At 44.2% G+C, this 21,005-nt stretch overlaps 1 protein-coding gene across 7 annotated transcripts in view; it reads left to right on the top strand.

The window, feature by feature from the left end:
- The window catches only part of PTGFRN (prostaglandin F2 receptor inhibitor), a 102,929-nt gene extending 83,858 nt beyond the window's left edge, over window positions 1-19,071 (top strand). For all 7 annotated transcript variants that reach the window (XM_082766093.1, XM_082766097.1, XM_082766094.1 and 4 more), the window contains 3 exons: window positions 7,193-7,300; window positions 13,918-14,223; window positions 15,480-19,071. In XM_082766093.1, coding sequence (XP_082622219.1) covers window positions 7,193-7,300; window positions 13,918-14,223; window positions 15,480-15,646 — 581 coding nt within the window. In that variant the 3' untranslated portion in view covers window positions 15,647-19,071. The remainder of the gene's footprint in view (window positions 1-7,192; window positions 7,301-13,917; window positions 14,224-15,479) is intronic.
- The last annotated feature ends 1,934 nt before the right edge of the window (window positions 19,072-21,005 follow it).

Genomic DNA, 21,005 nt, shown 5'->3' with positions numbered 1-21,005 from the left:
TGGGGACTGCGCGCATGAAACTTCAGTGTTTCCTGCCACAATGGGCTTGAAATGTGGCAGTGCTCCGAAATGTTTTTCCATGAACATCTGTGGAAAATGTCTCACTCGGATTCTTTCCATTCAAGGCAGAACTTGCTGGCTGCAAGCAGAGACCTCCTCTCCTCTTTCTCCACTTGCTGTTGCAGAGGGACGTATTTATTCCACGTAGTTTATGATCTGAAATGTTAATGTAAAGGCATTTGTTTGAAACTTCCTGAACTTAAAAAAAAAAAAAAAAAAAAAAAAAAAAATGTGGATTTTGTTCACAGAATTATATAAACTGGAGGGGGAGGGGGAGAGGAGGGGAAGGAGGAGCCTCGTAAGTCTTTAGTTTGCATATTTTCAATCAATGGCAGATTGTTCTCTGCTGGATGTATTTTAAGACCAGAGGGGGATCTTGAGAATCCTTCGGGTCAGGCCTTGTGAATACTGTGGAGCACTAGACTAGTTTTGGGAAATGAATGCCTGCTGTATGTCCAGTAGCTATAAGCAAGCTAAGCTTATTTGGGAAGGAGGCAGGAGGAAGCCACCCCATATGAAGTAATATTCTTCAGTGCTGCTTTTTGGTCAGCTCAGTTTAAAACAGAAGTTCTGCCATCCCTTTTCAAAGCTTGCCCAGCACTGGGAGGGATAGGAGCAGCTGCTAGTACTTGTCTTGTGATTTTCTCTTAATTTCATGTCATTCTTCTTGCTGAAGCCCAAATGCTGCTTCTCCCCCATCGAGCCATCAGATGATGTGTGTGTATATATACACAGCATTTCGTTCAGCCTGGAACGCATCTGTTTTCTGTAGTTTTTTCCTGTTTTCCTTTTCAAGCCAGCTGATCAGGACAGCTTCGTGTAAGGCTTATGATCTTGCCCACCTGGCCCCAAATCTCTCCCTTTTAAAATCAGCTCTCCTGGTCACCTGGAGGTGCTGCTCCAGTGCCTTTGCACTGCTAGGGCTGAGCAGCAGATGTGAGAGGTTGACTTTTTTTTTGTGTGTGTGTGTGTGTGTGTGTGTGTGCACACTGTCACCGTCAGACTTAGCTGAGCCAGCCAGCAAAAGTGGCTTCTAATAGCTGGGAACTTGCTTGAGATCAGAGTGCTTATCTGATACAGGTCTGTGTACAGGTATTGGGTATGAGTGGTTCCAGCTGGCCTGGAGCTGGATTGTTTATCCCGGGGCCATATATTCTTCTTTGGCATTCATCCTTTAATCTTCTATCCCTTTCAGCCTGTACCCAGCAACCCAGGTTAGTGTTTAGGTTGTGTTTGCCCTCTCTGTGCTCACTGGGATTTCCACAGAAGTGACTTATTTTCTTTTGCCTGAAGGAAAGCAGAAAGAAGGAAGCTTTTAATTGTGTATTCAGAAGTACGTTATGAGAGGGGACCGTTTGGAGCTGGGCTGTGCTCTGAGCTGGCTTTCCTCTGTGCCATTCAGCAAAGGGCAAGTAGCTTTGGAGAGGCAAAAATAAAAGAGAACTTGAAGGGAAGTGTCTCAATTAAATCTTCAACTCTGGATTACATCTGCATGTGAGCTCATTGCACAGCAATGTATTATCATTCTCTTTGGAAGAAGTTGAGATAAACTAAGAGCTTCGGAAATATGAGCTGAGTATTGATGCTGAACTGGCAATTAAAATGAAATGATGCCCTGCAATGACCCAGAGATACTCAGCTGCAAGAAAGTAAAGCAGAAGGGTTCTTAAAGGAAAGAAACCTTAATCATGGAAATGAATAAATGGCCATACAGCAGAAATTCTTTGGCGAGAGAGGCTGGTATTTTCCAGCCACCGTTAATGGGCAGGAACATGCTTTGTCATTGTATGCCTTTGTGCCTGTGTGCACTAATTTGTATCTGGAAGTGGAAACCTCAGACTAAACTACTAGAGGCTTCTTCTAGTAATGGCTAGTATGAGGCTTGGGGTGAAACTCGCTGGGGAACAGCTCTGTGAAGAAGCTGGGAGAGGACGGGGGCTGCAATAGTGTGGGTGAAGGAGCTCGTTATCTGGAGAGTCAGATCATGGGATCCTCACTTTGAGCAGAGATCTGCTGCCAGGGCAGATATGAGTAATGCTTTGGATGATGGAGAACTTGTGGATTGCATCAGTTTTTTCCCCCTTGTGGTCCGTGGTGCTGGCTGATTGCAAGAAGTGGAGCTGGATGCAGTGATTGCTCCTGCTGCGCTGGGCTGTGCTGGGTAACGAACTGGGTACAGGGTTATTGCTGGAGCAGCCTGGTCTGGATATCTCTTGCCAGATAGATTACTTGACCTTTCTCTGCCCTACTTTGTCTGGAAAATGAAAGTAACTCCTTTCTTTGGGGAGATTGGAACTTGTTTTTGCAGAGAATATAGTGCCTGAGATGAAGTAGAAAAGGCCAAAACATCACCTAGGACCTGGTTAATTAGCTCTTCTATTGTAAATCCAGATGTTAACTGGCTTTTGGTTATTCTTCTTTCTCCCCCCCTTCTTTTTCTTGCTGATTTAAAGTGTTTGGATTACTGAGCAGTGATGGAAAGCAGGGAGAGTAGGGTGACATCAGGTAAACAGGGCTCAAGGTTTATTTTTTTCCAGTACATAAATCCTTAAGCTGAGTAAATTAATTGAATAATTAAACCAAACAGGTCCTGATCCTGGAACAGAGTTTCTTTTTAAGCACTTCTAGATTTGTACTAGTAAATTTCAATTGATCAATTTCAATTTACCAATTTTTCAATTTCAATTTACCTCAATTACTTCCATTTTTATTTTTTAAAGTAGAGTTTTTCAGACATGCAGAAATCAAGACATGACTCCAAAAACTATTTATTTTCCTATCTTGACAGTAGCTGCTTTTTAATATAAAATTGTTATTACTTTATTTAAGAAGAATTTTTAAGAGACTTTTCTAAGCTTACATACGGCCTCATTTTAGTGAGAAATGGAGTGTTCGGCTTAGTTTAAATCAAAGGTCTTAGTAGAGGATAGCAATATAGGGGAAAATGGATGCTTGGCTCTTAGAATTGGGAATGCTGGTTTATTTTGTAAGTCTGCTTTTTTAGTTTCTGAGCTAGCTGAGATTATGATGCTTGTGTTCAAACCAGAAGTTACTCAAATCCACTTATTTTTCAGCTTTCAACCTCCTGAATAGCCTCCCTACACTTTGCTTTGTTCCTGATGAGCTTTGCAAGTCATGCTTCATCTGCCAACCTTGCACTTGAAACTAAATTCCAACTTGTTTGTTCTCGAGTGACCTGTAGTTGCCAACAACAGGATTTCAAACTGTTAAATACAGGTGGCAAGGTGAGAAAAGCCACATCATCTGTCTGCAGAGTTCTATTTTTTCTCAGTGTTCATGTGGCATGAACTCAGGTCTTGTTGAAGGAGAGCTTGTTACCTCCCCATCCCTTCCTGTGACAGTGCAAACACTTGGACATGGCAATGGAGAGACACCGATAGATGTTGCTGTTGTCCCTGTCTTCTGAGGGTTTCCTGTTAACCAAGTGCTTGCAGCTGTAAGCTTGGGGTTGAGTGTGTGTGGTTGGGTTTTTGCTGTTTTGTTTTTTTACTTGGGGGGTAAAAACTTCAGGATACCACTTGGGTTTTGTGTGATGAGCTCTTGGTGGAGTCTAGATCTGGGGCTGCTTGAATACTGTGTTGTGATGGTAATGGGGGAAAAAAATAAGGTGATCCACACCTTGTGGAAGATTTTGTGGCATGTTTGCCTTGGGAGGTCCTCAAGAGCATTAGAAAGGTGTCTGGAAACATCCTGTGTTTGCTCTGGTGTCTTTTTTTTTTTTTTTTTTTAAAACTGAAGTCCTTTTTTTGAGCCTATAGTAAAGAAGATACCCAGTTAGCTAAGGTGATGGCTTTGCTTGTAACTCACTAACAAACACTGGTTTGCTGCTGCCTTTGCTTGAGATTCACATGCAGTTCATTCCTGCTTCTCTTATCCTGTTGCCAGGCAGGTTCAGCTGAAGCCAGAGTAAATTATTTAAGCCGGGGGACATAAATCAGACAAGCTATTAAGTTAAAAACTCTTGTCATTTTTTTCTTTAGAATAAAAGCAAACAAAAAACCTTGAACCCTTCTACAGAGAAGGGTGACAGATTTTTCACGAGGGATAAAGCCATGTTGTCAGCTTTTGTGAACCTTTCCCAGGCTGTGCAGTGACTGCAGCTCTGGCAAGTGTACCTTGTGTTGGGTGGTAAGAGGTTACACGGTTGTCTTGATCCAGATCAGGGCTAAATAGGTGTCTGTTGCAAGCAGCCTCCTGTCTTTTCAAGTTCTGGGGTAAGGGAAAAACCATCAGTGAAGATGCTTTATTCTGCCCTTTCATGCCTGAGGGCAGCCTGAGGTCCAGGGCATGGGGCATGTGGGCAGAAAGGTCGGCAGTATTGCTAAGGTAGAAAGGTGCTCTTCCTAAAAAGCTGCAGTTTTCAAGGCTAAGCTAAGGGGACTTCACTGTAATGAAGTTTATTTACATTTTAAAAAGCTTTTAATTGATAATATTTATTTTCCTCTTCAGCTAGAGAGAGGGAAGAGCACTGTCAAAATCCAGTCCTAATACAGGGCAGTGATTTTTCCTCTGGAGTTACAGAAGGTGATTTTTAGATGTACCCCCTTGTAGGGAAATAAGCAAAGGGAAATTATTGCTTGTGGCTTACCAAGGGGAAGTATGATCACAAAATGACCGAGCAGGAGCTGCCAGGCAGCCTTCTTACTGCCTAGGAAGCTTTGACTCTTCACACGCAGGTAGGCTAGAGATGTACTTGGTGACCCAGAACAGGAGGGTCTGTATGGGGTGCTGTGTTGCTGTGATATGGCCTCTCCTGGCCGAGAGACCAACCAAGCAAATTGGCATTTACCCTAAAGACATTCAATGGCCGGGGGTGCTCAGACTCCGGAGGCTGTGCATTAGTGTGTTTTGGCCTGCCAGGTTTGAAGCCAGCATCTGTTGAATGCCTGGACTTTCACTCTAGAAATAAGACCGGAAAAGACATCCTATCTACATGTACCCTTCTGTCTTTCCTTCTTCACCCTGCCAGGGCAGGAGTCAGCCTTAGCCTGACAAAGTTGGGATCATGCAATTCATCTCCTTCGCCTGATTTCTGCTAGCATCCAGCAGGCCAGGGCCTGTTCGCAGGACCAGGGCATGTCTCAAGCTCCTGACGTGTCACCTCAGTCACTGCCAGGCTGTTGTGTAGACACTGAGCTACAGACAGTGGCCAGGATTAGTATGGAGCTGTTCTGTGTTCGATCAGTGCAGCAGAGGGTGTGTGCTGGGATGTTCCTGGCAGACGTGACACTTGCTTCATTTGTGTTGCTGTGAGAGTTCACACGCGCCATGAGACATTGCTGGTTACAGCTGGCTGTGGTGCCCTGGTCCATCCTCCCTTCACAACTAGTCCCTTGGGACCTTGAATCTGCACAATTACCCCACCCCACCCCCCAAAAAAGTGAAATACCTTGTTTTATCTGAAAAAGAATAATCAAGTCAGCTGCAAGAGGAATATGGTTAGAGGTGTGAGGAGCTGGGGATCAGCCTCTTATTGCAGGTAACCAGTGATAGGACTATAGGGAATGGCCTCAAGTTGTGCCAGGGGAGGTTTAGGTTGGAAACGAGGAGACATTCTCAGAAAAAGCAGTCAGACGTTGGACCAGGTTGCCCAGGGAGGTGGTGGCATCACTGCTTCTGGGGCAGAGGGCTATAAGAGGTTTGCAGTGTAACAAACCACAGCAGATTGTGTGCTGTGGAAATTGTGGGGGGAGGATTTTGGAAGCCACAGAATAATTATTGCAATGTAAATGGAATTTACTTTGTGTGCTGTGTAATCTCTGCTGAAGAAAACAAGCCAGATCCCTGTAGTCTATCATAGTTTCACCAAAAATAACAGCTCTAGCTTCATGGCATCTCCAAGTTTCTGTACAGAACCTCAATTTGGAAGTGATGCGATAAGTGTGTGCAGCGTGGTGAGCTACCGGCATAGCTTTTCACAAAAACCTGTTGGGAGGGCAGGGGGAAAGTGGGCTGCTTGGCTGATTTCCTTAAATGTTCTCTGTCAGAAGTGTTGTTTGCCACAGATCTTGAATGGATTTGGAATTTACAAGTCCTGTACTTAAACTGCTAGCATGTAAGAGCAGAGCATGGCAGATCTTCCAACAGTTTACAAACTAATTTTCTGTTCTTGTTGCTGCTGATGCTATCCCAGAAGTAGCTGAGCCAGGTAATGATGGCAGCTAAGAGATTTCAGAGAAGGTAAAAATCTAAAATCTTCTAAAATCTGAATCCCAAGTGCCTTCTTCCGTTCCTTGGCCCCTTTCCCCAAAGCCATTCTGGAGGCCACAGTTAGCATCTGCTTTCCTCCTCCATATCTCCTCTGTTTTCTTTAGTAGAAAAATCACTAAGGGTATTTTGATGCATTCTTCGTTTTCTGTCCTGTGAAATGGAGAGTACCTAGCAATGTAGGCATGTCTGAGGAATTGTGGTTTTGTTAACTTTGCACCAGAGATGTAGTTGTTGTCAAAAATGTGGGCAAGTTGTGTTGTTTTTTTTAATCTTCTGCATCTCAGAAGTCAAACACACATGTTGTTATGGTGTCTGAGCATTTCATAACAGCCTAATGGTTTTCATCAATATCATCATCACTTCACAGCTGAAGGAGTTACTATACCCTTGGGCATTGAGACATCTTGTACAAAAGAAGCTATCTGTAGCAGAGCCTGAAGGAAAATCCACAGAAAAATGTTATCAGATGCATTCTTGTATTGTCTGTGTTTCAGTTCCGCAGCAGAACCTCCTGTATGGTTAAATTACTGGTTTGCTCTAACTTGAATTCCTATTGACAGCTTCAGCTGAAATGATCTCTGCTGGATTAGCCAGAGGACCTGAACTCTATTCTTCTTAGAGAAGTCACCAGTGGAAGAAAGGCTCGTTTTGTGCAGGACAGTGGAAGGCAGATACGGGCAGCGACTTCTGTGTTGTGTGACAGGTCTGGCAGTCTGGGTATTAGTGCAGCAATTAGTGTCTAAAAATGGGTAACTATTTTGCCCAAACTTGCATGACTGCTTATCCCTACTTCAAAGCTCCGTTTCTGCAAACACATAGAGGACGATTCAAAAATACACAAGAATACTTTTGGACGTTGAAGAAAAGCCTGTCATGAATAATTGTGGTTACTCTTTTCTAGGTCCTGTGTTTAATGTCTCCGTGCATTCTGACAACCTGACAATTTACCAGGGTGAACTGGCAGACTTGCTCTGTATCATCACAACGGATGGAATGGCACTGGAGCCAGGTATTTTGAAGAAAATATTTTACTTGTAACTCATTCGCCTCCAGATTGTATACCAGCAGTTATAACCCCGTGTCATGTGAGTGAAGCTGGAGAATTGAGAACATTTAATGTTGTACAGAACTAGCTAAATACAGGAGAGAATGTTTGCTTTACACGGCCAAGTCTAAAACAAGATTTGTGTTTCACATTCTGAGGTGAGAAGGGGAAAAAAGCGTTCTTATTCCTAACCCCTGTGCTGTCTGTACCAACTGACCCCACTGCTGGCGGTCAGCCTGCAACCACTAGATGGGCGTGAAAACTATTGCTGTCTCCTTCAATTAGAAAGAAGGTCCATTGGCAAAGCCTGTCAGGAGAAAGCAGTTACCTGTAAACCAATCTTAAAATCACCTGGCCGGTCAGCTTAGAACTTCACAGTGAATTTAAGGCTTAATGTAAATCTAAGAATCACAAAAATTGACTTCTGCAGCCTAAATACTGAAAATGAACATTACTTCCTGATGCCTTCAAAGGTGAGCTTCCTTTTTTTTTTTTTTTTTTTTTTTTGTGTAGAAGAAGAAAGAAGCATGGTACCTATGAAAAGGACAGCAGACACTTTAAAGAGAGATTTTTGTGAAGGGCTGAAAAGTTCAGAGAATTGCTCAAAACTTAGCTGCTTGCCAAAGGTTGCCTGAGCTGCTTTTCATCAAAAGGCTGTGAGAGTAGCTCTGGTTATTGTATCCAAAATGTGGCTTTGGAGTGAGTTTAGTGTGTCTTTTAAAGTTATTTTTATGTGCAAATATAAAAATATATTTTAAATCTATAAATGTGTTTAAATATAAATATATATACACCTAAATGTAAAGGTACCATGATTCATGTGGGACAGAAATCTATGCAAAAGCCGCTACAAAAAAGGGGCTGTGTGGCAAATATTAGTTAGTGTAATAGTTGATGAGATGAAGTACCAAGTTTATTGAAGGTGCATCACTTTGAAATTGCAGAATGGCTGTTTGATGTTAAATCTGAGTGTAGCAGGGAGGCAATTTGCTAGATTACAGTTCTGTGCTGCCTGTGAAAAAATGATAGAAGTCTGTAGATTGTATTATTGAAATGCTTGGTAGGGGGGAAATGCTGAGTAAACTTTATTGTTGTCAAAAGAGTCATAGCCTGGGATATTGGACAGTCTGCAGCAATGTACGTCTGTACATACGCCTCCATCTGTCCTGCAGTTTCTGCTCAGCAGAAAGCATCTTCTGAAGTTGAGGTGTTTCTAAGCTGTTAAAGGTATTGTTGCAAGGCAGTACCCAAAGCATCTGGCTTCCTTTGCAGAGCAGTAATTGCTGGCAGGGAGCAGCTGCTGCTTCTCCTGGTGTTCGACAGCTAAAATAAGCTTGGGGTTGCCTTGTGAAAGAGGCCTCAGCATCCCTGACCCACTTAAAACTTGAAAAGATGCCACTTACTGAGAGTGGGGCTCTCCTATCAGTGCTCTGCTGCAGTTGGGTTTGTGATGTTTTTGTGTGCTTGGTAGCTCGAGACAGAAGCACTGACAAGATAAGGGTAATCAAATGGATTTAAATAAAAAGGTGGCCTCTTCAAGGAGCTGTTGATCAGCACAGTTAAGTTTAAACTGGGAAAATTCTTGAGAGAGTAGGGATGTCTGTTGAGTTGATAGATGATGCCTGTATTTGGAAACATTACCCTTTCCAGAGATCATGAGCAGCCAGCACACAGTTTTAAATGTCAGCACTGTAACGCGTTCCGTAACTGGGTAATATCATATTGAAATGGCACATCCCTGCCTCTCTGGTTGCTGGCGTTGTTTTTGTTGTGGATTTTTGTCTGTAACGGGGCAGATACATGCATGACGGATACCCACAGAAAGGAGGGAAGAAGCGTGGTACTGTGGCAAGTAGGGAGAACATTTTGGTCTGTGCTCTGAGCCTGCAGTTGCTGAAAGAGCAAGGTTTGGGGTCTAACCAGCCATGCTCTGTGTGTCTCTGTGGGGAAGTCCCATGTGAGCACTTCAGCTGGGCCTAAGAAGCTGGCCCCTCTCCAGTCCTTGCTGGTCCTCTCGGTGAGACAGGCAGCAGAGCTTCAGTTATGTGGAGGAGGACTTTAAGGCCTCATCCGGTAACAACCAGATGTAATCATTCAACGGGAACGCTTTTCACTCTGCATCCCATCTCTGATGGGTCTCTACACTCAGTCAGTATCACAATTTAATTCACAACCAAAATGGAGAATTTACACTTTAAATGATTGCCAAAACATTAGACAGACTGTGAAAATAACAGTGCTGTCTCATCCCAGTGGGGAAATAAGGCATGTTGTTGGGGAAAGCCCACACCAGATAATGAGATAGGAAAAGCAAGAGCTGCCAGCATCTCCTAGAAGAAAACAGATGACAACAGTGCCGGCATGGCCTTTCCATTTGGGAACTTGTTGAGAAGGGAGAGCAGAGTAGTTGCATATCGATGTTGCTATCCTGCTGTTCTGTGGGTCATTATGGCTTTCAAGAGGTCTGCTCTTCTGGGGTCAGGCCTTCTGCAGTGGGGTATTACAGGCCCTCTTGTGTGCAAAGAGGGATCAGGGAATTTCATAAGATCTTTTGTTAAATGCACTTCCTGCACAGTCTGAATGTGCTCGGTGTGCCAGCTGGCTCTGCTCTTGTACATGTAGTGTGATGTTAAAGTATGCAAGCAGATCAGCATGTATACCTTCAGTAGTGAGGTGAGGTGTCAGGTGCCAGCTCTTCTCCCTCTTTGTGTCCACAGTCAGAGAAATAAAGTACTTTCAAGGAGCTGAGGAGAAGTTAAGTGACCAATGATCTTTGGAAGTCCCCTTCTTATGTCCATTCCTTGCTAGAAGAATAACTTATGGGCTGGCCCATCCTCTAGCAGAGGCAATTCACAGCTGTGTGTGAGTACACACACCCACCCTGTGGGAAACTTTCAAAAGGGTTGAAAAGGTTTTGGCATGACTGCTACGTGGTTTAATTTCCTCTGCTTCTTTGAGACCCCGCTGAAGTGGAGTGTGTATTACTGAGCTCAGTACATGGCAGCAACCATTCTGTCTAAAGAAGTGCTTCTTTGGCTTGGCATCCGTAGCTGGTGTTTTGAATTGATATGAGGGAAGTATGTGTGTGTCAGGGGGGAATAGTAGTAGTACTTCTGTGCCCTGAAGATACAAAAGCTGCTTCTGATGTTTCTGTTGAATACACATTTTCACAAACGATCTCTCTAGACTTCCCAGATCACCCCTTCTTGGGCTATGTGCTTAGGGATTTAAAAGTATTACTTACTCTGCCTGAAAGAGATTTATTTTTTTTTTTAAATCTGCTCCAGACGGACCCAGTGGGCACTCTGGAGAATTTAACAAAACCAGCTTGTTTACCTCTTGTATGGCTTGAAGTGGTTTGCTCAGCTCTCTAGGAAGCCCTATTCAACCTCATTTAAATGTAGTAAACAAAAAGGGTCTCAAAATTGTGATTCAGCGCTGGAACAAGATGCTGAGAGAGCTCCATTCTAAGCAGTGGAAGTGCATGGTTCCTAGGAGCTGGTCTAGAAATAGGATTCCCAGTTCTGTGGGGTGATTGGCCAGAGAAGCAGCTGAGACCCAGACAGCTTAGTCCTGTGTGTTAAATCGAAATGTGTGTAAAGATGTGCTTTACATGTTGATGATGCTCACTAGCTGAGGAGGGGAAGGATGGCACCACTCTTACTCTGCTTACAGAGCCTGTGAAGCATCCAGTGCCCCGTGTTCCTGGATGAAAGGAGCTGGGTTGCACGAGCAGTGGGTGCTGAGGTCCTTGGTGGCCTTCTGCAGCACAACATCCCAGTGACGAGCTTTCTGTAATGCATGGTCCCTTCCTGACCTTACTGGTAAAAGAAACCTTTGTAGTCATAAGTGTGTCTGTGGGTCAAGTGGTTCTGTTTTGTTTTTTGAAGACTGGGGACAAAAACTGAGTGTCTGATTTGTCTGCATGGACACAAAGGGTGTGTGGAGTTAAACAGATGCTTTTGGGAAGCCTAGCGTCTGGCCTTCTTTATGTCAGTAAAATTGCAGATTTGTTAGCTTGTGGGAGCTGTTCGGCATGGCCATCACTGATCTTTGGAGAGTGCTTGATCTGTGTCCTTGTTTTGCTAAATTTTACTGTGTTTTTACAGCATGAAAAATGAGAGAGATAGAAACGAATCAGATGACTTTGCTGTATGAAGCTAGTTCAAGGAGGATAGCGACAAAGAGCACTCTGAGCCAAATCCTCCCTCTGACTGTCTGCAGTGAGTCACTAATTGCACACTGTGTATACTGACTAATAAAATATGTTGGCATAATACTGTTGTCCCATGTTGTAATTACAGAAGACAGATTCAGCTATTTCAAAGTGACAGCAAGTGCCTGCATTCATCTTTGTACATTGAGGGAAGAGAACCTCAAATTAAGTGAGACTTAAACAGAGGAGTTCTTCAACAGTAGTAAATCCCCCGGGAATCTGAAGGCTAGGTTATTTTCCCCCCCCTCCTAAACTTACTGCTGAAATCTATTTTAGTAAATGCAACCGTGTATTCAGTGTAGTTGGACGTAGCCTGGAAGGTGTCCATATGCTCCTACTGTACCTGGAAGCATGGAGCAAATGTCAGCCTTCATGATATTTGGAAGGAATTGGTCATGCCCAACCTGACTGCCTGTGGCTGGTGTTAATGCTGTGTTTGGAATAAACAGGCAACAGAGATGAACAATAGTTTATAGAAACGGAGCTCTCTCAAGCAGAGGCCCTGTTTCCCACAGCTACTTGGGAGAGTACACAAGGCAGCGGTCAAAGTTTAGTCCTGTCAACTGAAAATGTGTGTGGTGATCTTGATTAGCTTTGCTTTCCAGGGAGGGGATCGGAGTGGTATGCTGAGTAATTAACGGTAGTATTTGTGGTATGATGTGGCAAAGTGTGGTTGTTATGAGTGCTGCTGGTCCATATGGCCAATGCTCACCACCACATAGGACCAGGAAACCTCTTCCCGCGATAGGACTACAAAACACACGAGGTGCTCTCTTGAGGCTCTGTGTTGTCACCCGGAGCAGCTGGCCATGGCAGGCAGGGCAATAAACTGGCTGGTGTCCCAAATGGTTTGGTCAGCCAGTGTCTCTGGGAGTGACTGAGTGCTGCCATCTGCTTCCTCAAGTTTCTATTTTGTTTTTGAAGATGTGTGTAGAACAGTGTACCTTACTGGGGAATTAATTGTACCGCAAACAGTGAGTGTTTTTTGTCTGCAATAAGAGGGACTGTAGCAGCTGATGCGTAACCACAAGTAGCAGAACCGAGGATGTCCCTACCCTTTTTTAAAAGATTATTCTAAGGTTCCCTGTCTTCCTAAGATGTCAGCTTGCCTGATAACAGCTTAAAAGTTGTCTTCAATTATATCTGCAAATAATTTAAGTACAGCAGGAGGTTCAGGGCTTAGATGAAAGATCAGTTTTAAATTTCAGATCGCTAATGCTGTATTTTTCACAGATCTCAATACCAGCAAGTGAAGGTTTGATATATGCCCAAAATCATAGGACTGTCTTAGGTGTGCAGAGGTTAATCCCCTTGCAGAATGTCTGCACAAAACTCAAGACAGAATTACTACCCTCTATTTCCAGTTTGGGCCTATCAGTTTAAGTGCCAGGAAGGAGGAACTACTGTTGAACCAAGCGAGCAGGCATCTGAGGCCCTTTTCTGTCTACGCTGTGGGTCACGCCATGTTTCAGACCCTTTGACAGGTATTGCTGAGCTCACATTAGAAAAGCAGCGTGCTGATTTTTAAAGCAGATACTCAACAACAGCCTAATAGGGCTAAGATTGAGATCTGCTAATGGGATCAATAGCATTTTGCACGAACGTAAAAAAGGGCTTAATGTGCTGATGAGCTCTGTCTACCTGTCAGCGAGGTTAATGTGGAAGGTGCTGCAAATGTTTTTTGTAGGCTATCTCCTGGGATAGTAAAATTCATACAAAGCACAGTGCACGATGGCCCATGACACTTACTAACAATTGCAGAAATAGTGCATAAAAGCATTGTGGTCAAACTTTGCTTCCAAATGCTTTATATTTTTGCACGTAATTTTTTTTCTACTCCTTGTAGAATCTCTTTAAGTTAGGCAGACTAAATGTGTGGAAGGGGCCTTTAGGAAAGAGCATTCTGATTTTGTAGCTGTGCAGCTGCTGCATGAAGGTAGTGATTGCAAATCACTCTGCTAGCAAATGCCTAGCATTGCCACTCCCTTTTCAGTGTAGGCTCAGCCCAGTTTTAGCACTTCTCATGACACCAGGCCTGCTTGGTGAAAAGTTAGATCGGAGACGAAATACGCATTTTAGGATGATAGGTAGGAAAGCAAGAAACCCCCTCTGTGTTGTTGCCATAGCAAGTCACCCTCCCTGTGCAGCTATATTCTTCCTGTCAGTGCATTTCATTGCAGTTCACTGCTTGAATCCTCCTTGAAAGGACACGTTCAGGACATTCTTCCCTGCCTCCCCTACCCCCACTGTCAGTCCAGTGTTGGTTACGCCATTGGCAGATTAACCTTTCTGCTGAGAAGTGGCACTATGAATAGTCTTTGCAGCTCACCAACGTGTCCAAATTCTCCTTTTTCCCTGAATGCAGATGACATGTCTTTTGATGTCTCCTGGTTTGCTGTGCGCTCCTTCGCGCTGGACAGAGAGCCCGTCTTGCTGGCCTCGGTGGACCGAAGAGGGATCGTGACGCAGAGCAGGAGAAACGGGAGCAGTGACCTCAGCCTGGAGAGAATCAGCCCACTGGAATTCCGTCTCCGTGTGCATGGCTGCGAGGACCATGATTTTGGGAACCATTACTGCGTGGTGACCCCGTGGGTACGGTCTGCCACCGGTGTGTGGCAGCAGGAACCTGCCGTCAAAGCCAAACCTGTTTTCCTATCTGTGAAAATGGATGGTAAGAGATGACTGTGTGTGTTGCGGGATTTTTAGCACCTTGTTATGTTAATCTGTGACAAATGTTCTCTATATATGTTTTTAATGATGCCTGTGATAATTTCATTAGATTTTGTTATCCTCTTGCTGTTGTTTTCAATTTGTAATTCGAAGTTCTACAGACTAGGTAGGCCTGAATAGGTCATACTCATAAGCGTGAAGTGTTCTTTTTCCTGATGCCTTGCTGACGTTTTGCATAGCTAGGGCATCTTTTAATCAAGGTGTAGCATTCTCTCCAAGTGTTAATCTTCCTGTTCCCTGCTGGAAGAAACACTGGTTTGCAGCTGGGGTGTGCTGAAGTAGTCATGTTATGGTTAATATCAAAGCAGGGAACAAAACGTCAGGGCTCTGACTCCTTCCTCCCTCTCCTAACCACAAGACATGCTGCTCCCTGCACTTAATACCTTGCCTGCTCTACAATCAGAGTTGCAAGTGTTGCTAGACTTTGTGAGAAGCTAGATGTGTGCTAGATGCTTCATTCAGCACGTAGCTAAGGAGAAGAATGAATTTGGGAGAGGCTTTGAACTGGTTGCTTTCTTCTAAGCGTTTCCAGGAGAGGTCACAATGAGAAGTTCTGTGAACTTGAATCAGAAACTTTTGTTCTCCCTACTATGCAGATAACTGTCATAACTGTACTTTCTAAGCTCCTTCCATTTCTTGACCCTGTCTTTTAAGTGTGCATCAGGTGCCTACAAATCAACTTTCTTGTTCATGCACCAACTTAGGAGGTTGATTAGGCGAGGTTGCTGAGTGGCAGTGAATGTACTGTACAAGTAGTTCTAATCAAGCACAGTGTAAAGTCCTTGCCATTTGGAAACAGTTTTATAAAGAGATGGCAGCCACAGTCTGCCTGTGATAGAGAACTGTTGCCAGGCCATTGTTTGGAAAAACAGGTAATGGGGTACTTCTTAGAACTATTGTCACTTTGCTATATCATTGCAAGGTTTCTCTGGTGCCTCTAGCCTCCCCAGAGCTTTGAAATGGTGGAGGAAGAAATATGGTGAAGAAGGAAGCAATGGAGTCCAGTAAGGTCCTGGTATCCCAAACCTCAGAAGACAGAAATCAAGAAGGAGAATTAGCTTTTCCTTCCAAAATAATTAACCTGCCCATGACTGAAAAATGTGGGATTTACTCCCTCTTTAGGCAAGAACAAATAATGTTGATCTTTAAATTTCTCTGTGATATCTAACGACTTTTGTTTTCCTTGCTGTTTTTCAGTTTTGAATGCTTTCAAGTATCCCCTGTTGATTGGCATTGGTCTGGCCACTGTCATCGGACTCTTATCCTGCCTCATCGGCTACTGCAGCTCCCGTTGGTGCTGCAAGAAGGAAGTGCAGGAAACACGGCGAGAGCGTCGCCGGCTGATGTCAATGGAGATGGACTGAGTGCTGGAGCCAGGCACGCCTGCGTTTTGGGAGAGACTCACAGGGCTCTTGGACTGTGCTGAGACACTCGCTCACAGGCCCAGACAAGACAGCACGCTTCCTCTCTGATTTCAGCCTGGACCTCAAGCTTCTCCTTGTTACACATCATGTCCCGAGAGCTTTCAGGCCATGTTTAGTGACTCAAAGTTCTCCTTCTTCCAGCAGCACTTTCTGCATAGGGATCGTGTCCTTCTAACGTACAAACTGTTGAGTCTGCTTTCAGCAGGGCCCTGTGACAAAATTCACTAAATTGTTATTTTATAAATATTTTGATTTAGCCCCTCTTGGTTTTTGAAAAGGTCTTCCTCTACGAAAACATGACAAGGAAGGCAATGTGTGGGAAGGGACTGGTAGAATCGTCAGGCTTTCATTGTGTTAACTAATCTACTTTTCCCCTCTGCCCTCATTGCAGCATCCTGTCCACTTCCTCTGTCACCACGGTATCTCACAGACTTCTCTGTGTTGGCTTGAAGCCTGGAGAAGGGTATTCCACTGGTGCCTCATGAGGCTATTCCAGCAGGGAATTGATTTTTGGCTGTTAGCATGCCTTCTCTTCCCTGGCTTTCAAAGGGTTTACGATTAACCTGAAAGCATAACTTGCCTGGAGGTCTTTGAGACTTTTTTCTTATTATTTTTTTTCTAGTTTTCTGTGCTCAAAGCTCTTGACTGTGGTGAACAGGGGCTAACTTGTCAGCCCTGAAGAGTCACTCTTCAGACAAGCATTTGTTGGATGTCTGCGTATGGCCACCAGCTCCCCAACCTTTCTTTTCTCCTCACTACAGCTGCTCACATTGTGCCTCAGACCCTGCTCTGCTTGTGGCATGGGGGGCAGCATGGTATTTAGAGACAAGATCCAGCCTTCTGCTGGCCTTGGCAGAGGAAGGAGACCTTGCCCAACTGGCAGTGGCGTGACTCATGAAAAAAATGTGAGATGGGTCTTCATGTGCACTTGGCCGACTGATCGTGTTTTTAGAGGAGACTGGTAAACTGTCCCCAGATGCACAGACCAGATACCAATGCTGCTTCTGACAGTCGCTCAGTGGTAACCCTTGAACTTGTGAGCAGAGTCTGACTGCAGTAGCTCAGAGTAGGAGTATGAGCAAGCTGAAGAGGGCAGCAAAAAAGTTCCTGTGATCCTGGTCTTGTGCATGGGCCTGCAGTAAGGTTTTCGCCATGGGTTCAAGGTATTTTCCTAGGTGCTATATTATAAGAAGTCCTGCTTTGGTCTTCCACATACACTGACCTGGCTGCTGCCAAGGGAGCAGCTGCTTTTCCGGGCAGTTCTGTCTTTCCAGCACAGCTGGTATTTTAAGCAATAAAAGTCAGAGTATAGGTACTGTGTACAAACAAAAGAGTAGGACTGTACCACAACCTGATGTCACAGCCAGGGTCTAGTTTGCATCAGGAAGGGTTAAAAATGCAGAGATGAGGTCAGGGCTCAATCCTTTAAAGGTTTTGTAGGATAAAAGAAAAGACTCTGGAGGATGGCACCTGCAGAAGGTAGCGTTTGTGGTGTGCTGTTGCCAATCTTAGATGTTAGTTATGTTCTAGGCCATCTCCTTCACTAACAGCTTGTTCCAGGGGAGCTGCAGGTCTGTGCTGCAATGGCCTCATTTCACATTAGCTAGTGGACCCTTTTACTCACCACTACAGCTATTCCATTTTTTTTTTCAGTAAGGTTTTTTGTTTTGTTTTCTTAGCTTGTGTTGTGACCATTTTTCTGAGGTTGGCATGAAGATTTTCTCTAGAAGGCTACGTTCTGCTCCCAGCACGCAAACATGCACACAGTCACACTGCTGGTGGGTTAACCTTGGCTGTACATATGGACACACACAATGTCTAATGATTTCTTGGAAGCTGAATGTGAGGCATCTTCAAAATGGACTTGATTTGCAGAGATGTAGCTTGCAACTCACTGTTGGACTCTCTTTGGCACTTTGTGTAGGGTTCTAGAGCTGAGAGACCCACAGCCTGTAAACCTCTGGAGGACTTTGGCCTAAACATTCTTAGCAGCTTCTCTTTCTGTCCTGATGTGTGTGGTGTTTTTTTCCCTCCTCTCTTGAAGAGCTCTGAAAAGTCCTATGTTGCAGACAGACGTAGCTGCCTCTGCTGAGGAACAGGGCAGAAGCAAACTCTAGTTTCCACTGCGAAAGCTCGGAAATCTTTATTGATGCTTTACAAAGAAAGGGCGTCAAGGAGAAAATTCACTCAAATATCATTTTGACAGCAAGAATTTTTCTTCCTCTCCTGTTTGGCTGCTGTAGTGAAATCTTGCTTTTTCTTGAAAGTTAAGGAACACCATTCTGATGTCTGGGGTGCTGGCTGTCCTTCCCACACTGATCTACACAGCTTCTTTCCTGCTTTATTGTCTGCTTTCTTCACAGAAATGACCTGTGGAATTGGGGTGTCTTGGGTGGGGAGATTGGTAGTGGTGTTGAGGTTCAAAGCACAGCATCAGTTGCTTGCTGTCCGAGTAGACTGACTCCATATTTATGTGCCCTTGGTTAAGTTTTAGGGAAAGAGGGTCACGATGCAATAATTAGGGAATGAATGAGCAGGGACCCGCCAGCTCTTCCCAAGCACGCAACATAGCACACTTTATCCCTGCCGGAAAAAAACTCAGGGTTATTTTGGTCAGGGCTCCCTGCTTCTCTAATGAAAGGTCCCCATGTCTTTAGCTAATGCTGGCCTTCCTTCAAGGCCAGTAACAAACCATCTTTGTCATTCCAAGTGAAGCAAGTTTGCTGCTAGCTCACACTGCTGCCCGCCCCTTGGAAGGCAATGCTGCATCACCTTAGGCCCTGGATTTGCTGTAGTTGGAAGGCTAGAAGCTGAGGGGCTAGGCTTACCCTACAGGTTTCCTTCTATTTGTGCCAATTTTGTATTATCCCCTTTTTTAAAAATAGAGTGGAAATCTTGTCTCCAATGGTGGGGAAAAAAAAAAAAAAGACTCTTGGTCACTTTCATGTTTTTTTATTATTAGTTCCTGTGTGACCAGGGTTTGTGTGAGTGGAGATGTGTGTGCACCTGGTCGTGTATTAAACCTGCAGAATATCAGGAGAGTGAGCTGCCTGCGATGCTGTGCAAGGATCCGTATCCTCTCTGCTGCAACCTGTGGTATTGTCTAAGTATCCTAAGGGCTCATGTTGATCTTCCTCTGTTCGCATTGCCACATCTCCTGGGTAAGCTGGTAAATTCCTCCAGGCACTTGGGAATTTGATCCAGGACAAGCTCGAACATCCAAACATCCGTATAGCAGAAGGGCAAGATGTTTTCTTTCTTTTGTTTTAATTTCAAAGTTACAAAATGAAGTGTTTGGCACAGTTCTGGAATGCAGGTACCCAATAGTTCTAACAATACTGTGTAAAATGTTTCTTTTTATGTTTAAAATAAAGAACCTTTTTGATTAAGTTTGTGCTGTGGGTCTGGATGTTTGCGCTATGGGAGTTCCCTCCTTGTGCCTTGCACATATGCAGACGCTATTGTTACTGCCAGGTTGTCAAATGTAAACCTTCCAGTCCTGTTCCCAGCACTGCTTGCCCTGCAAAATAAGCATTGGTCCTTTTACAGTAAGTTTAAAATATTTGCCTACGTTTGTATGACGAATTGAGGAACTTAATTGTTTTCTGAATCGACCCTGTTCCTACCCCATTGTAAGTCAATATTTTCGTTGCCAGAGCGGAAGGGACAGATTTTCTAAATAAGATGGTTTTGGCCTCGTTTCTTCCAAGCGGCTGCTTGTGATGATAACACAAATACTGCTCGTCATCTATGAGTTCCAGGCAAGCAACTGTGCGCTGAACGTTGTACCTAATATGAAGCAAAGTCTTTTTCCACAGGTTATTGCAGTGGGCTTCATCTTTAACACCTCGGCCAGCCCCCTTGAACTTGGAAAAATAGGTATCTCAAGAACGAAGTTTATCTGACCTACTGGAGACATGTGTTTTAGAAGAATGGGAACCTGCAAGTACATGTTTCTTACCATGAGCTGTAAAGGAAAGGCCAGCTTATCTCAGATGTGAGAATTAGGTGTGGCAAGAGTGTACAGTGTTGGCCAGGCTGGTAAGAGAAATGAGGCAATAGCAGCTCCCTCTAGTGATAGGACAGGAAAGGAGGGAGGAAACCACAGCAGGTAGCTGTAGTCATTAATTCAACCAAGACATGGATGACGTTTCGAGGTTTTTGTAACATTCACTCTCACAGAGACTTTTTGTGAAAACAGTTCCAGGATGGATTTTAGTCTTTTTTTTTTTTTTTTTTTTTTTTCTCGTTGAGTGTATAACACCTGTCTTTGCATAAGAATAGCCAATGGGTTATGGAAAGGATACAATCCACTTTTTACATATGTTTTATGTTATCCAATCCACTCTTTATATCTATATATGTTTTATATCCCTGCTCAGGCTTCTAGTCTTCAGCCATGCTGCTTTTCTGCCACGTGAATCCCGCAGTCTCATACCAAGGTTCCTGGCATGTTATCTGCAAAGTATCTCCCTGAAGCCATCTCTCCTATTAGCTGCACTAATAGTGAGTGACCAGTCTTCTTGAAGTATTTACTTGGAGCAAAACCATTGCAATAAGGTGAGTCTTTCAGCAATGAAAGGATAATGTATGTGTCTTTCTACTTTTGGTGTTTGTCCTTCTCACCGCTCCTCTCAGCCACCACAGCCCAGAAATGTCTGTCTCTGATGTTTCAGGGAGAGCCCCTTCAGAAGCTGAGCTCTTAGTTCTCAGCCTGGAAGTTTGTTTTCTTTAGAAGAAAGACGTTTAAGGTTCTTTTGAAGTTGGAGGCTTTGCCTGTAGCCTTTCAGGTGCGTGCTGAGGTGTCCTTGCCTGGTGCCATTATCTTTTCTTCCTGTCTTCAGCTCCCTGATTTCATCCAAGAATGTCTTTTGTTAGTCACTATTCATCCAGGAATGTCTTTTGTTAGTCACTATTCATCTCCTTCCTTGACCTGAATATATGTGCTATTAACAAGATGGCTCTCAGGACCCGTGGGCATGGCATTGCTGTGTTTGAACCCTCCCTTACCTTCTGTGGATGGCAGCACCATGTCCTCCAAGTGTCGCGACTTCCCACCCAACTGAGCCCATGTTGAGAGATGTTCTCTGAGTCTGGGGGGGTAACTGGGGAGGCACTGCAGGGTCTCTTGGGTAGAAGGTGTCAGTTAAAAGTGAGGTGATAGCTGCTGTGTTGCAGTACTGGGAGCACTGTTTATTAAGCCTTGGACAGCAATGGCAGCATTGAAGGAGGAGTTGCTTTCAGGGTGAGACTTGCAATCCACGCACAAAGAGGTGACGTCTAGTATACACACTTATAA

Source organism: Aythya marila, assembly GCF_965140915.1.
Source record: "Aythya marila genome assembly, chromosome: 1".
Classification (NCBI taxonomy): domain Eukaryota; kingdom Metazoa; phylum Chordata; class Aves; order Anseriformes; family Anatidae; genus Aythya; species Aythya marila.
Note: the sequence above shows the minus strand (reverse complement) of the source record. Positions and strands in the feature narration are given on the sequence as shown.